Genomic DNA, 12,588 nt, shown 5'->3' with positions numbered 1-12,588 from the left:
GGCTCCAGAACTCACGCTTCTGCAGCGCTGGGGTTAACTTCAGTTGGCGCAGGACAGTTGTCCGAGGAAGGTGCCCTGTCCCCAGTCTCGTGTCCTCGGAGGATGGACGCGCACGGACCCAACCAGCTGAGGTAGGAGCGAGCTGTCCTTGGGGAGTCCCTGCAGCTCGGCAGCTGGCACAGTGACATGCCGCGTGGTGGCAGCTCAGCTCTGCTGCTCTTCTGGCTGCTCTGTGCAGAGCAGGGAAACCCAGAGCTGGAAGATTCCAGGCTCTAAGTTAATGACTCCTGGGGTGCTTCAGGACAGGACTGGACTCTGCCACTTTGCTCCTTCATCACGGCCCCCTTTTACTGCTCCTCCCAGTTACTTCTTGTACCTTAAGGGCTATCTGGAGGATGAAATATGCTGGCTTTAGTCCAAATCCAGAAAAGGAATAGAACAAATCTTCTGCTTTCTATAAATAATTCTCCAAACTTGCTAGCTAAGTGTATAGCTGGAAAAATATTGAGTGCAATAAATGTAAGGGTAACTTCAGATTTTTAATTTAAATTTAGAAAGTGTATTTCTGCTAAGTCAGACCCAGCTGTAAGGAGCTAACAGAGAACAAATGGCATTACAGAGCTCACAGTTTCACTGAAGGGCAGTAAGTGCCGTTTGCATGGAGCTGCTGCGGAGCAGGATACCACAGACCCCTGAGCACGCTTGGTTCCTTGCGGGGGGGGAGTGAGGAACCCAACAAAAAACCCCCATCGTGCTCTTTTTTTTAATGAGTCAGTGCACCCATGGGTGAGAACTGAGCCAAGAACCAGCTTCTTCCCCTTTAGGTCACTTTCAGTTTTATTTCTTATGTATTTTATGGATCAGTCCCTATCACAAGGCACTTTCCTCATCAGACGCCTACTCTGGATATAACCATCCCCTCGCATTGCTTTGTGTAAGCTCTGTTCTCTCCTGCACATCCCTCTTTTAGTCTGATTTTGAGCTTTTACTTGTCTGAAAGCAGGACTGATGGAAAGGAAATACTCCAGGACAACAGAGGGAAAATAAAATCCATACAGTAGATAAGTTATGCTGCCGCTTGTAAGGAACAAACAAATCCGTGCAGTCAAGGGAATACAGCTCTGTAAGACGCTGTCTCTTTCCTGCTGCTGAACAATTTGGGGATGGGTTTTTATATCCCTTAGCAACCTAACGTTCCCCAAGTCACCAGGAATTTTGGCACAGCTAACTCCTGTTAATGAACTGTTTGCGATGCTCTGAAAAAAAAAAAATTATACAGCCTGTCAGTGAAAAAAATGCCTCTCTGATGAAAGTCGTTTCAAGGAAAGGGTGGAAGCGAACTGCAATTAACCTCTTTCCTTCTGCTGTCCGTCAGGCTGTCAGCGTGTGGCTGCCGAATTGTGCTGCAGGGATGGCTGGTGGCCGTTCCCTCCGTAGCCCACGCTCAGCTGTCTGCAGCGTGGCCCATCTCAGCATCCATCTCATCCAGGAGACTTTTATCCTGATGGCCTAATGTTCTCTCCAGCTCCGTTTTCACTTTCAGCTGACAGTCCCGTATGGCCTTCTGTATGCTCTGCAGGTTCCACTGGGTCCTCAGGAGAGCGTCATCCAGGGTGAAAACACCGTCACGGATTCTCCGCACCTGCGTGCACACGGCAGAGGATTTCATCTCCAGACCGATCTCGTGGATGACTTTTCGGAGGTACTGCTGAGTCTCATGCAAGCAATGGATTTCTGGAAGGACAGAGAGATTCTGTAGGAAGCAGCAAAGCGTTGACACAAACTCAGACCTCGTCTGTAAATCCATACATCGCTCTCAGTTATGCTGAAAGAACTGGTTTGGTAGAAGAGACTATTTAAGATACAGCACGGGTAGATTATGATTTTCTGGAATACTGCAGGCTGTCCCAGCCCCTCCCAAAGTGAATGTTTTAGAAAACAAACCTATAGATACAGGAGAGCAATGTAGAAATGTAAGTATTTCAAAGGGGATAAGAAAAGGTACCTTTTTAATAAGCCAAATAACTTGTGAGGAGTAGGAGACTGGCTGCAGGAAAACAAACCACGCTTTTAAAAAAAAAAACCCAACCCAACACTGAAATGTGTTGCACTGAAACATTGGGATAAGGAAGAATTTTCCCCTGTAGGTATTCATTATGCAAATTTTATTGCCTCAGTCTTAGATCTGAAACCGGCAGAGAAGAACCTGTGAGTTGGGTGCACGGCTGGCCTGATTTAGCAGCTTCAGTACTGTGAGGGCTCCAGATCTTGCCCTACCAAAAAAATCTTTTCACCCACTAAAGATTTCCTCTAACGAGGAGATGCTTTCGTGGCTTTGGAAACTACAAACCATTAAATTTGCTGCAGGGAATACCGGTTACAAGTTGATACAAAGTTCCCACCAACTCATTTTGCCTTAAATCACCAATAAGAAACCGAAGTTGACGGACTTAGCACAGGGAACTGCTGGAGAGGGCACAGCAAGGGGCTACGAAGATGATTAGGGGCCTAGAAGATCTCTCTTACAAGGAAAGGCTGAGGGACTTGGGTCTTTTTAGGCTGGAGAAGACTGAGGGGGGATCTGATCAACAGCTATAAATACTTAAAGGGTGGGTGTCAGGAGGATGGGGCCAGGCTTTTTTCAGTGGTGCCCAGTGACAGGACAAGAGGGAACGGACACAGACTTGAACATAAGAAGTTCCATCTAAACGTGAGGAGGAACTTCTTTACTTTGAGGGTGACAGAGCCCTGGAACAGGCTGCCCAGGGAGGTCATGGAGTCCCCTTCTCTGGAGATTTTCAAGACCCGCCTGGACACGTTCCTGTGCAACCTGCTCTGGGTGGACCTGCTTTGGCGGGGGGTTGGACTAGATGATCTCCAGAGGTCCCTTCCAACCCCATATCATTCTGTGATTCTGTGACTTATTTGCTGTAATATATACTCAGACTTCCCCAGTAGTTTTTGTCCCAGTCCTACCTAGCTGGAATTCTGGAAGTGTGAACTGGAGGCATCGGATCGCTGTGATTATCGGAGGGCTTTTTCCCATGGGGCGAATCAACCCTTTGACAGCCAGCTCATACGCCTCTTGTGTTTTCATATCGATGTTGGAATACCTGGAAAGAGAAAAAAAGGGGGCAGCACAGACGCTTAGTACTTCCCTTCAGTGGGATTAAAAACACCTCCACCCCCCAATAAAGCAGAGCTGAAGTTTTTACTCTTAAAACTGCCCATGTGTTGAGTCTTTGGATATATTTTAATGCTATGGTATGTGTACTGTCAGTAGTGTAGCACACTTTGGGAAGAAGGTACTTGGTCACGTCTACAAGATATTTTTGTAGGTCCTAATGTAGCTAATAGGTCCTAAAATAGCTGGAGATTCCAGGATACAAGAAGGGACACATAACTGCAACCTCTCACCAGAGGACAGAGCACTCAGAGAAACTTCTCTCTGTTCCTGTCTAATACTCCAGCCTTTAAAGACTTGATTGTGGCAAACAAAATCATCGCATTTGTTTTAAAGACCAGCAAATGGCAGTCAGATCGGGTCAGCTGCATTTCCCCCCTGGAGACGTACATCAGCAGGGCCTTATGGTTTGTTCCTTGAATGACAGCAAGAATCCGTTCCAGCTTCTCCCTTGTGATATGATCTGCAGATATTAAGGCAGAAAAAAAGCCTGGATTATCCATCCGGAAACGGGAAAGCGACGGCGGTCTGATATGTGCCACCAGGGCATTACTGTCCCTTCAGCAGGCGGTCACGTCCAAATGGGCTGATGAGAACTGCGGAGAGAGCAGAGTCTCTTCTGGTTGCGCCACGGTAACGCACAGAGCAGCCCAGGGAAGGGTCGTTTTGCTTAATTGGTTTCAAGATGTTGGCTCCAGTCTCTCTTACCGGCTGTCTGAAGAGTTTCATTCAGTGAAAGCCTCTAACCTCTATCTCTAGGTATGATTTACGGAGAGATCCGGGTCCCACCCAACCCAGCAGCAACCACCCTCACCAGGACTTGTGCTGGCTTTGTAGATATTGTGGTGGTGTTTACAGCAGGTGGACTGTGAGGCCAGGATTGTGCGTGGGCCACATGTAAAAATAACGACTAGAAAGCACGCAAGGCATAATTTACCAGGTTAAATGCTTTACAGTGAGCATGCTCTTTTTTTGGTGTTCTGGTTTTGTTTGGGATTTTTTTTTTTTTTTAAAAATACATCCATTCAGTTTCTTACCAAATGTCGTCTTCTCCACTAGCTTCCCTGTGTCTGAGAAGTCATCAGTGGCTTTACCGAACAGCCCACCAACAGTGTAAACCTTGGAGAAAGGCAAAAAGAGTGCAATTTATCAAAGAAATGCTCCAGGTTATTGAGTAGCGATATTCTGCGAGGAAACGCGGGCTACGGTCGTGTTGCACAAAAAGACAGGAGCATCCTCTGCTCATAGGGCCACGTGTGGACGCTCACGTGAAGGACAAAATTCTTGTCCTTCACATGGACGGACCTGAGAACCTGAGAAGCTCTCAAAAGAGAGATCTGAGAGAGGTTTGAGACTCGAAAGCATAGAATCACCACCACAAGGCCAGCCCGGGGCACCGGGGCAGAGGAATCAAATGTGAGGCTGGGCTCAGATGTTCTGGGGCCCTTCGGGGCCATCACCTACCTTGGTCAGGTGGCAGTTGTACAGGTCAGTGAGCAGCTTGTTCCCGTGGCCTATGCCAAGCACTGAAACACAGGAGATGGGGAACCCGTCATTCAGCCACACGGGAAGTTACTGATGAGCACTGACACGGCGCTGCACACTCACCCTACTTTTCTCCCCCCCCGGAGAGAACCATCTCTCCTTAGAAGCCATGTCTGAGGAGCGCAATTAGATCCCCAAATTACTGCATTCATTAAAACTATGATAAGCCCGTAACTAGGGCTGTTGGATTTCCCCAGAACTACCCACCCAGATATTTGCTTTGGGTCAAATAATTAGCAATTCTGGCCACGGTGAAGCCAATTCAAGTGGTGGAGCAGAGATGGGGGGTTACGTGGCAGATCATGGATGGTGTCATGGGCAGGAGCAGGGTGTCTCACAGCAAAGCCCTGTGTGCTTGGGGTAAGGGGTTGCTCCCATCCCCTGGCATTGCCAGCGTCATGTTGGATCATTTCTTCTGTGTTTTAGCATTTATACTCCCAGCGGGGTTGTGAGATCCAGGGGTACTGCTGTGTTCACCGCTTCCTCCCCCCACGGAAACCCATCACCTCGCAGCCGGTGGGACATGGTGCTGCTCAGGGACGAGACCCACCGAAGACTCCCGAGGCCTTCACGTCCAGCCGGTGACCCGCTCCGATCTTCAGCTGCCTGAACCGCGGACCTCGGACTGCAATGGAGGCAGTGTCGAGGTCGGTCCATAGCACCCACCCGAGGCTCCCAACACCCTGGGGGTCTCACCACTCCGGGGGATCCCATCACTGCGGGAGGTCCCACCGCTCCAGGGGATCCCATCACCCTGAGGGGTCACACTGCCCTAAGGGTACCATCACCCCCGGGAGTGCCACCACCACCCCAGAGGTCCCATCACCCCCGGGAGTCCTACTGCCCTGGGGGGTCCCATCACCCCCGGGGCTCCCACCGCCCTGGAGGTCCCATCACCCCTCCCAGGCCAAGGCCCCGCGGCGGCCCTTACCGAGGGGGTGGTCGGCCAGCACCGGCACCCTGGTGGCCACCAGCCCGGTGGCCCCTCCATCGCCGCCGGCCGGGGCGGGCAAAAATCGGACGTGCTGCCTCGGGGCGCGCCCCGGCGCCGCGTTCAGCTCTGGAAGAGAAGCGAGGGGCGGGGGGGCGGTCGGGGGGGCGGCCGGCAGCACACACCCCCCCCGGGGGAGAGGGGCCCCGGGATGGATCCCGCCGCGGCCGGCACCCCCCCCCCCCCCCCGGGCGAGGGGGACGGGGACGGGGACAGGCGGGATCCCGCCGCCCTCACCGCGCAGCAGCCGCGTCTCCACCGCCTCACGGACGCGGCTCCAGGCCACCCCCGGCGGCTTGTAGACGGCGAAGAGCCCTCCCGGTACGGCCGCCATGCCGCGCTGCCCGCTCCGCCCCGCTCCGCTCCGCCGGTCGCTTCCGGGGCAGGCGGCGGCGGCGGCGGGGGGGGACGATGATGCTGATGCTGCTGCGGCGGGCGGCCCGGGCGGGGGTCCCGCTGCTGCGGGCGGGTCCCGCTTCCCCAGGCAAGTGCCTCGTCCCTGTCCCCGTCCCCCCCGGGGCAGCCCCAAGGGCGTCCGGGCGGTGTCCGCCCCGTTTCGGTGCCCCGCGGCCCGGCCGGTCCCTCACCACCCCCCCCCGCTCCCCGCAGGCAGAGCCCTTCTGAGCAGCGCCGAGCCGCGGGCACGGGATGGGCGCAGCGAGGAAGAGGAGGAGGAGGTGGAGGTTGAGGAAGAGGAGGGGTGCTACCAGCTGTACCCCGGGCACATCCCCACCAGCCCGCTGCAGAAGGTGCTGCTGGCCGCCGGCTCGGCGTGCATGGCTCTCTATGACCCCTACAGACACGGTAAGCCGAGCCAGGGGAGCCCCTTCCACCCACGGTTCCCATTAAAGTCCAGCAAATCCTGCCCCGTGTCTCCTGGGAGCTCCTCAGGGGGCTTAATTTCTCCTCCTGTTGGGTAATGGGGCAAGTGCAGGGCTGAGACCTGGCCCTGGGCAGGAGGCTGTGGAAGAGATGGGGTGAGGAACCCCAAACACCCACCGTGATCTCCTCCTGACCCCCTAGGATGCTACCCAACCCCATCTCCTTCCTCTTTGGTCCCCCAGGCCTCACGCCTGCTCCTGCATCCCTCCCTGTGGGTGACACCAGGGCAGACCAGCCCCAAGGCTGAAGATCCGTGGTTTCTGGGGTCCCTGCTTTGCCACAGGCTTCCTGCCTGCTCCTGGCTAAGGAGGTTGTTGCCCCATTTCCTCACCTGCCCACTGAGGACAGCTGGGTGTTGCGAAAACCGCTCTTGGGTCATTCTCTGGTCTCTCTTCCAGACATGGTGGCAGTCCTCGGGGAGACCACAGGCTGCCTTGCCCTGCCCAACTTGCGAGACAAGATGAAAAACCACCCTGAAGGTTACCGCATACTCCAGTGCGTCCCTCCGCATCCCTCCTCATCCCTCCCTCCCTCGCCGTGTGGTTTGTGGTGGGGAGGGAGACACAAGGCCAGGCACATTCCTTGGGCTCCGTGGAGGGAGAACCCTGTGCTCCCTGGCCTGAAAGCAGCACAGGCATTTTGTTAGCCCTAACCCTCTGGGTTGTTTATTGTACTTTATTTTTAACGATCACAAGAGCCTTTTGGCAAGTCTAAGGGTGAGAGCACAGCAGCCGCTGGGCCCAGCCCCATTTCAAGCGCTGCCGTCTGTCTGTCTGTTCTGCTTCGCTGCTGGAACTGGCAGGTGCCAACACAAGGAGAGGCAGCAGCAGGCACAGGGGAGAAATCCATGGACGTGGTGGGTTTTCATTGCTCCTCAGCAGCAATAAAAAGCCACCACACCCATGGATTTCTCCCTGCGCCCGCTGCTGCATCTCCTTGCATTGGAGACTGTCTCCACTGGGCTGCCTCCTCCTTAGACACCTCCATATTTTCTTTCCCAGAGCCTGCAGCATCTCCCCAGACTGTGAAATGAGGCCACTTCTCTTGTCTACCTTATTAAGACTTGATCACTTTTCCTTCCGTGTCTGCAGGGACTTGTCGAGCGCAGCAAGGCTGAGGACCAGGAGGGACTTCATGAGTCTCTTATTAGCCAAGATCTTACTGCTTATTTACTTGCCTTCTCCCTGCTCCTCATTACATGCCGCACCTGCTGCTTGTGTATCATTCGGGTTGTACCATGAAGGGACTGGGAAAAGCTGCTTTTTGCCGCATGTTTGTGCAGAGCAGCCTGATCCTGGCTCCAGACACTGACCCGGCAAAGCACACAGAGCACCAGGATGGGCCTGAGCCCCAGAGGAACTGCCCAGGGAGAAGGGACAGCAAAGGCACTGAGGGCTGGGGAGAGTCATCCCCACCTGAACCTTGCCCCGTGGTCCAATTTGTGCACACAATGTTTTTCTTTAATCCTCCAAGCTGCTGAAGTCCCTTTGACACCAAATACACAAGGAAGCATCTGCAGCCAGGGTAAAGCTGGTGTGAGTCCTGCTTATCTGCCTGGCACCTCCACGCCTGGATCCACTGCAGGGCTTTTATCATGGATAGAATTTATCCTGTGCATGGAAATGAAAGGGCTTTTGTTTAGTTCCAGGGCTGTGGGGCACCTCTTTGCCAACAACCCAGAGAGGAGACCTTTCTGTGCATGGCTGCCACGTGGCTGGCGGTGAAAGCCTGAGCAGGAGACAAATTGAACCAGTGTTTAGAACAGATTCCCTCCCCTTTTTAGGGTTGTTCCTTTGAAGCTCTGGCTGCTTTGCAGGGACGCTAAAGATCTCTGCTCCCCCAGGGCCAGCTGTTGCTGGGGGCTGTGCCTGGCCAGCAGCCTGGCCGTATTTTGGTGCAGAGGACGCTGGTGTTTTTCCAACCAGAGTTTTACAGGAGTGGAAGATGAGAGCTCTTTTATTGCCAAGGCTTCAAGTAGATCCTTGTGTCCCAGCCTCAGCAACAGAAATAAGGATGGTGCTACCCCTGCAGAGAGCAGTCAGGATCTGTGCAAGGAAAATGTCTGGGAAGAGCAAAGGCAGGGGATGGGTGTTTCTAGGGGCTCCTTTTCTCCAGGACCCCTTGCTGTGTGTTTCCCTGGGACACTCACTGACATGTTTTTCGCTTTCAGGGAACGTCCTTGCATCCGTCTCTCTACCCTGGACATGGGCAGGCTGCGGGGGTTGCCAGATGGCACGCTGGGCCGAGAGTACGTCCGCTTCTTGGAGGACAACGTGAGTGGGGGGTTTCTTAGGGTGCAAGTGGCTGTAGCTGGTCCCTGTGCTGGGAGCACGGATGTGCTTTAGAGGGAGATTGGAGCCATGGAGGAACCTGTGGGGAACCCTCTGGGAATGAGAGGGAGATGGGGGGGATGGGATGAGATGCTGGGTGTTGGACAATGCTGGATTTGTCACCAGTGCTGCACAGTCCCTCTTTTTTGTCTGTGTAAATGACACTGACCCCTGTCATTGGGCCTGGGAAACGTGCAGATGGAGGGGACCGCATATTGCTGTGCATTAAAGAATGAGACCAGAAACTCAGAGGAAGTTTGAAGAGGCTGAACTGAACCTCTTTGGGTTTGCAGAAGGTTTCTCCGGACACGCGGATGCCGCCCAAGTTTGTTGATGATGAAGAGCTAGCGTACGTGATCCAGCGGTACCGGGAAGTCCATGACCTGATGCACACCCTCCTGGGCATGCCGACCAACATGCTGGGTGAGCGGCAGTGGGCGCAGAGGGCTGCGCTGCCAAACCCCACTCATGGTGCTCAGCCAAGTCTCCAAAGGTCGGACCAGGCTGGGCCAGTTGGGCTTCCCAATCCTCAGCCCGGGGAGGTGTGTGGGGAGGTTTCCGTCGTCACTGTCCTGCATCGCTGGCTCTGTGGTGACCGAGAGCCTGTGGGATGTCACTTTTTCCCGCTGGAAGATGATCTGTCGGTCTTCTCACACCCTGGGTGCAGGCAGCCACTGGGCGGGTGGGTGTTTGCTGCCTGGCAGGGAAGGTGGCACCGAGAGAGGGATGTTTCACAAGCTCTGAGCGAAGGCAGAGGTGGGGGGGTTCCTGGTTGCTCCTTATCTGCGTGTCCCCGTGTCCTTTGCCCTTGTTTTGTGTCTGACTCAATAACAAGTCACAAGTCGAGCCTTGCTGGTGAGCCTGCGGGAACCAGCACGTCAGGTCTCCTATGCAGGCTCCGGCTGAGCCCTGGCAGCGTTTGTGAAATGTCTGTCCCATGCTGAGAGATGGGGAGAGTCGTGCGGGGGATCAGGCTTCGGCAATTGCATTGTTGAAGGTTTGCAGGGAGCCGGCCCAACCGGGAGGTGTTTTCCAAGCTGGTGGGCCATCACCTGTGGGGTGCTGCCCCCCCAGGCTGTCCCTCTCGGGTGGGTGGTACACGATGAGGCTCGTCCTGGCACGGGATGAGGCCATGGCCAGACTTGGGAAACATTCCTGAGTCCTGCCATGGAGGCGGAGGGGATGGGTGTAGCTGTTCTCAGGAAGAGGCAGATCGTGCAGACTGCATTGTGGGACCGTGTGGCCCTGGCTAGTCCTCGACCCATCTTGCATCTTGCCCACTCACGGCTTCCCTGTTCCCCCCCAGGTGAGGTTGTGGTGAAGTGGTTCGAAGCCATCCAGACGGGGCTGCCCATGTGTGTCCTGGGAGCAGCGTTTGGCCCTGTCCGTCTCAGCGCACGGTAGGCACCGGCACCGGCCGATGATGGGAGTCTCTGCCCCAGGGATGTGCCAGCCTGTGTGATGCTTGCCAGGGTCCTCTGGGGACAAAGAGGGGACACTGCTAGTTTGCAGGAGGGAGTCAGTCAGGGATCCCTCGTGTGAACCTGCTGCTCTGTCCCCACGGCCCAGGGAAGTGGTGACAGCGGGGGACATGGCTTTGCCTGGTCACTGAACCAGAACCTGATGCTTCAGCTGCTTCCAGCACAGAACCTCCTGTGCCAGGCAGCGGGAGCAATGTCCAGGCCTGGCTGCCCTTGGCTGAGCAGATCTTGAGAGCCAGGAGGACCCTTACCATGCTAGTGGCTGTTCCCTGTCCCAGCATGTCTGTTTTGGTGGCCCAGCACAGTTTGGGGATTGCAGAACCTCAGTTCTGATCTTGGGTTTGCTGCTGGCTGTAGCCTTCCCAACACACTGTCCTCTTCTGTGCCTCGGTTTCCCCTGTGAGATAGCAGGAGGGATGCTAGAAAGGTGGAGGGGTACATGAGACACGTGGGTTTGGCATCTGCCTCCAATGGGGACTTGGAGAAGGAAATCAAAAACCAAACGTGAAAATCAAAACTGTTACCGTCCATGTCTTTTGTTCCAGAAAGCTGCAGGTCCTGGCCACCGAGCTGGTTCCCTGGGCAATTAGGAGTGGGCGCAACGCCAGCTGTATCCTGAACGTCTACTATGAGCAGCGCTGGGAGCAGCCAGTGGAGTCCCTGCGGGAGGAGATCGGCATCTTCCCTCCACCGGCCGTTCGAGTGTGAGAGCTCAAATATAGGGAGGGGAGAGGGGATCCCCGATGACAGCCATCCCCTGCCATGCTCCATCTCCTCCTGCCCAAGAGCACAGCATGGCTCTGCTACCAGCCGCCGCGGACCCAGGGGCTGAGTTTTCTCCTGCCAAGAGCTGGCACCCTCCTGTTGGTAGAGGCCAAGTGGCACTTCCTTGTGCCGTGACAAAACTTGACCTTTATATCTGTTTGTGATTCAGTGGAGGGATGGCAGGGCCCGCCATGCCTTTGCCAGCTGGGTCTGGCTGCTTGGGTCCCCCCAGCGGCAGCGCTCTGGTGCTGGTGCTCCGAAATGGAGCAGAGTTGGTTTACAACCACCACCTTGGCCTTCTGCAGCTCTAGGGCTGTGTAGGTAAATTCCTCCTCCCACCCTCCCTGGGAGGATCGAGGCTTAAAGTCTTGGGACTACCCTGGACTGGAGCTAAACCAGTGATTTACAGAGCAGCCTAGGGGTGCAACAGTGAAATCCCATCTCATACTGGTGCCTAACTGGTCTCCTGATGTGTCTCACGCCTTGGAGACCAGGCAGCGTGTGATTGCATGCCCATGGGAGCAGGCAGGGAAATACCTTTGGATATTATCCCTGCTGGATTGGCTGTTCGAGAGCTGATCCCAGGCTGCTGTGTCTCCTTCTAGTCCCTCCCCATCAAAAAAGCTGAAATCCACGTGCTTGCGCTGGGTTTTCAGTAGGAATCCTCTCCTCCTTGGGCAACAAAGTGACGTGATTGGGAATAAGGGGCTGAATCCTGGGAGCTCAGAAACAGCGGCTGCTTGCACTGCGTCTGGGAGCTGATTGCTGTCTGGGTTAATTAAAGAAGGCTCCAGACTGCAAGCGGCTGGAGAGCAGAGCTGTCAGATGCGAGGGCAGAGAGCCGCGAGGCTGGGGGCTCTTTGTACGTGTGGGTTTGCTGTTGAAATTCCTTCTTGCTTAATAAAATCCATGGTGGAGCTTGTGGTTGTTACCCCTCTCCTTCCAAGGGGGAGGTCTGATGTGAAATCCCATCCCGTTTCAGCTCCAGTGGGCTCTGCTGTTCTTTGTCTGGTGGTAGCCAGCGGGGTATGTGTGGCCACACATCCCTGGGGACTGGGGCACAAAGCGGGCTGCGGAGCCGCATCTTTCCAGCTGGGATGTGGTGGTCCCAGGGGGGAGCTGTGCAGCCAGGGGACATGGCATTGCCCTGCTCTGAGCTTCACCGGCTCCGTCCCAGTCTCCTGTGGGATGCAGGAGCAGGGGCTGACGGTGCGACTGGGGGTCAGAGTTGCTCCATCCCAGGAGGCTGAGCAGGAGGCAAAACTCCTGGGTTTTGGGCTACATTCAAGCGCAAACACCGGGGCAGAGGGACTGGCTTCCTTCCAGCTTCCCCCGATTCCCTGCTTTCAGCTTCTCCCTCCACCCCCCAACCAGCCAGACTTCGTGTTTTTACCCAAACCAGGCTCGTGC

The 12,588-nt window shown here is 55.2% G+C and overlaps 2 protein-coding genes across 4 annotated transcripts; one reads left to right on the top strand and one right to left on the bottom strand.

The window, feature by feature from the left end:
- Window positions 1-519: 519 nt before the first annotated feature.
- On the bottom strand, window positions 520-6,080 carry TRUB2 (TruB pseudouridine synthase family member 2). 3 transcript variants are annotated; one of them, XR_012463569.1, is made up of 9 exons: window positions 5,958-6,070; window positions 5,661-5,789; window positions 5,280-5,354; window positions 4,649-4,710; window positions 4,222-4,303; window positions 3,575-3,647; window positions 2,977-3,113; window positions 1,352-1,734; window positions 523-1,256 (listed from the first exon to the last, which is right to left on the bottom strand). XR_012463569.1 is itself a non-coding variant. In XM_074161029.1 (9 exons), the coding sequence occupies exons 1-9, from the start codon at window positions 6,052-6,054 to the stop codon at window positions 1,380-1,382; spliced, it is 975 nt and encodes a 324-aa protein (XP_074017130.1). In that variant the 5' UTR covers window positions 6,055-6,065; the 3' UTR covers window positions 829-1,379. The 3 variants fall into 3 exon arrangements, 2 of the variants coding, with proteins under 2 accessions (XP_074017132.1, XP_074017130.1); XM_074161029.1 differs by having other exon boundaries at window positions 829-1,450; window positions 1,486-1,734; window positions 5,958-6,065; XM_074161031.1 differs by having other exon boundaries at window positions 520-1,734; window positions 5,958-6,080.
- A 25-nt stretch (window positions 6,081-6,105) lies between these two features.
- Window positions 6,106-12,100, top strand: COQ4 (coenzyme Q4). Its single transcript, XM_074161032.1, has 7 exons — window positions 6,106-6,208; window positions 6,334-6,524; window positions 7,001-7,097; window positions 8,773-8,875; window positions 9,226-9,355; window positions 10,239-10,332; window positions 10,959-12,100. The coding sequence occupies exons 1-7, from the start codon at window positions 6,132-6,134 to the stop codon at window positions 11,119-11,121; spliced, it is 855 nt and encodes a 284-aa protein (XP_074017133.1). The 5' UTR covers window positions 6,106-6,131; the 3' UTR covers window positions 11,122-12,100.
- The last annotated feature ends 488 nt before the right edge of the window (window positions 12,101-12,588 follow it).

Source organism: Numenius arquata, chromosome 19 (assembly GCF_964106895.1).
Source record: "Numenius arquata chromosome 19, bNumArq3.hap1.1, whole genome shotgun sequence".
In the NCBI taxonomy this organism is placed as follows: Eukaryota; Metazoa; Chordata; class Aves; order Charadriiformes; family Scolopacidae; genus Numenius; species Numenius arquata.
The sequence above is the reverse complement of the archived record's forward strand: the minus strand, read 5'-3'. Positions and strand labels throughout refer to the sequence as shown.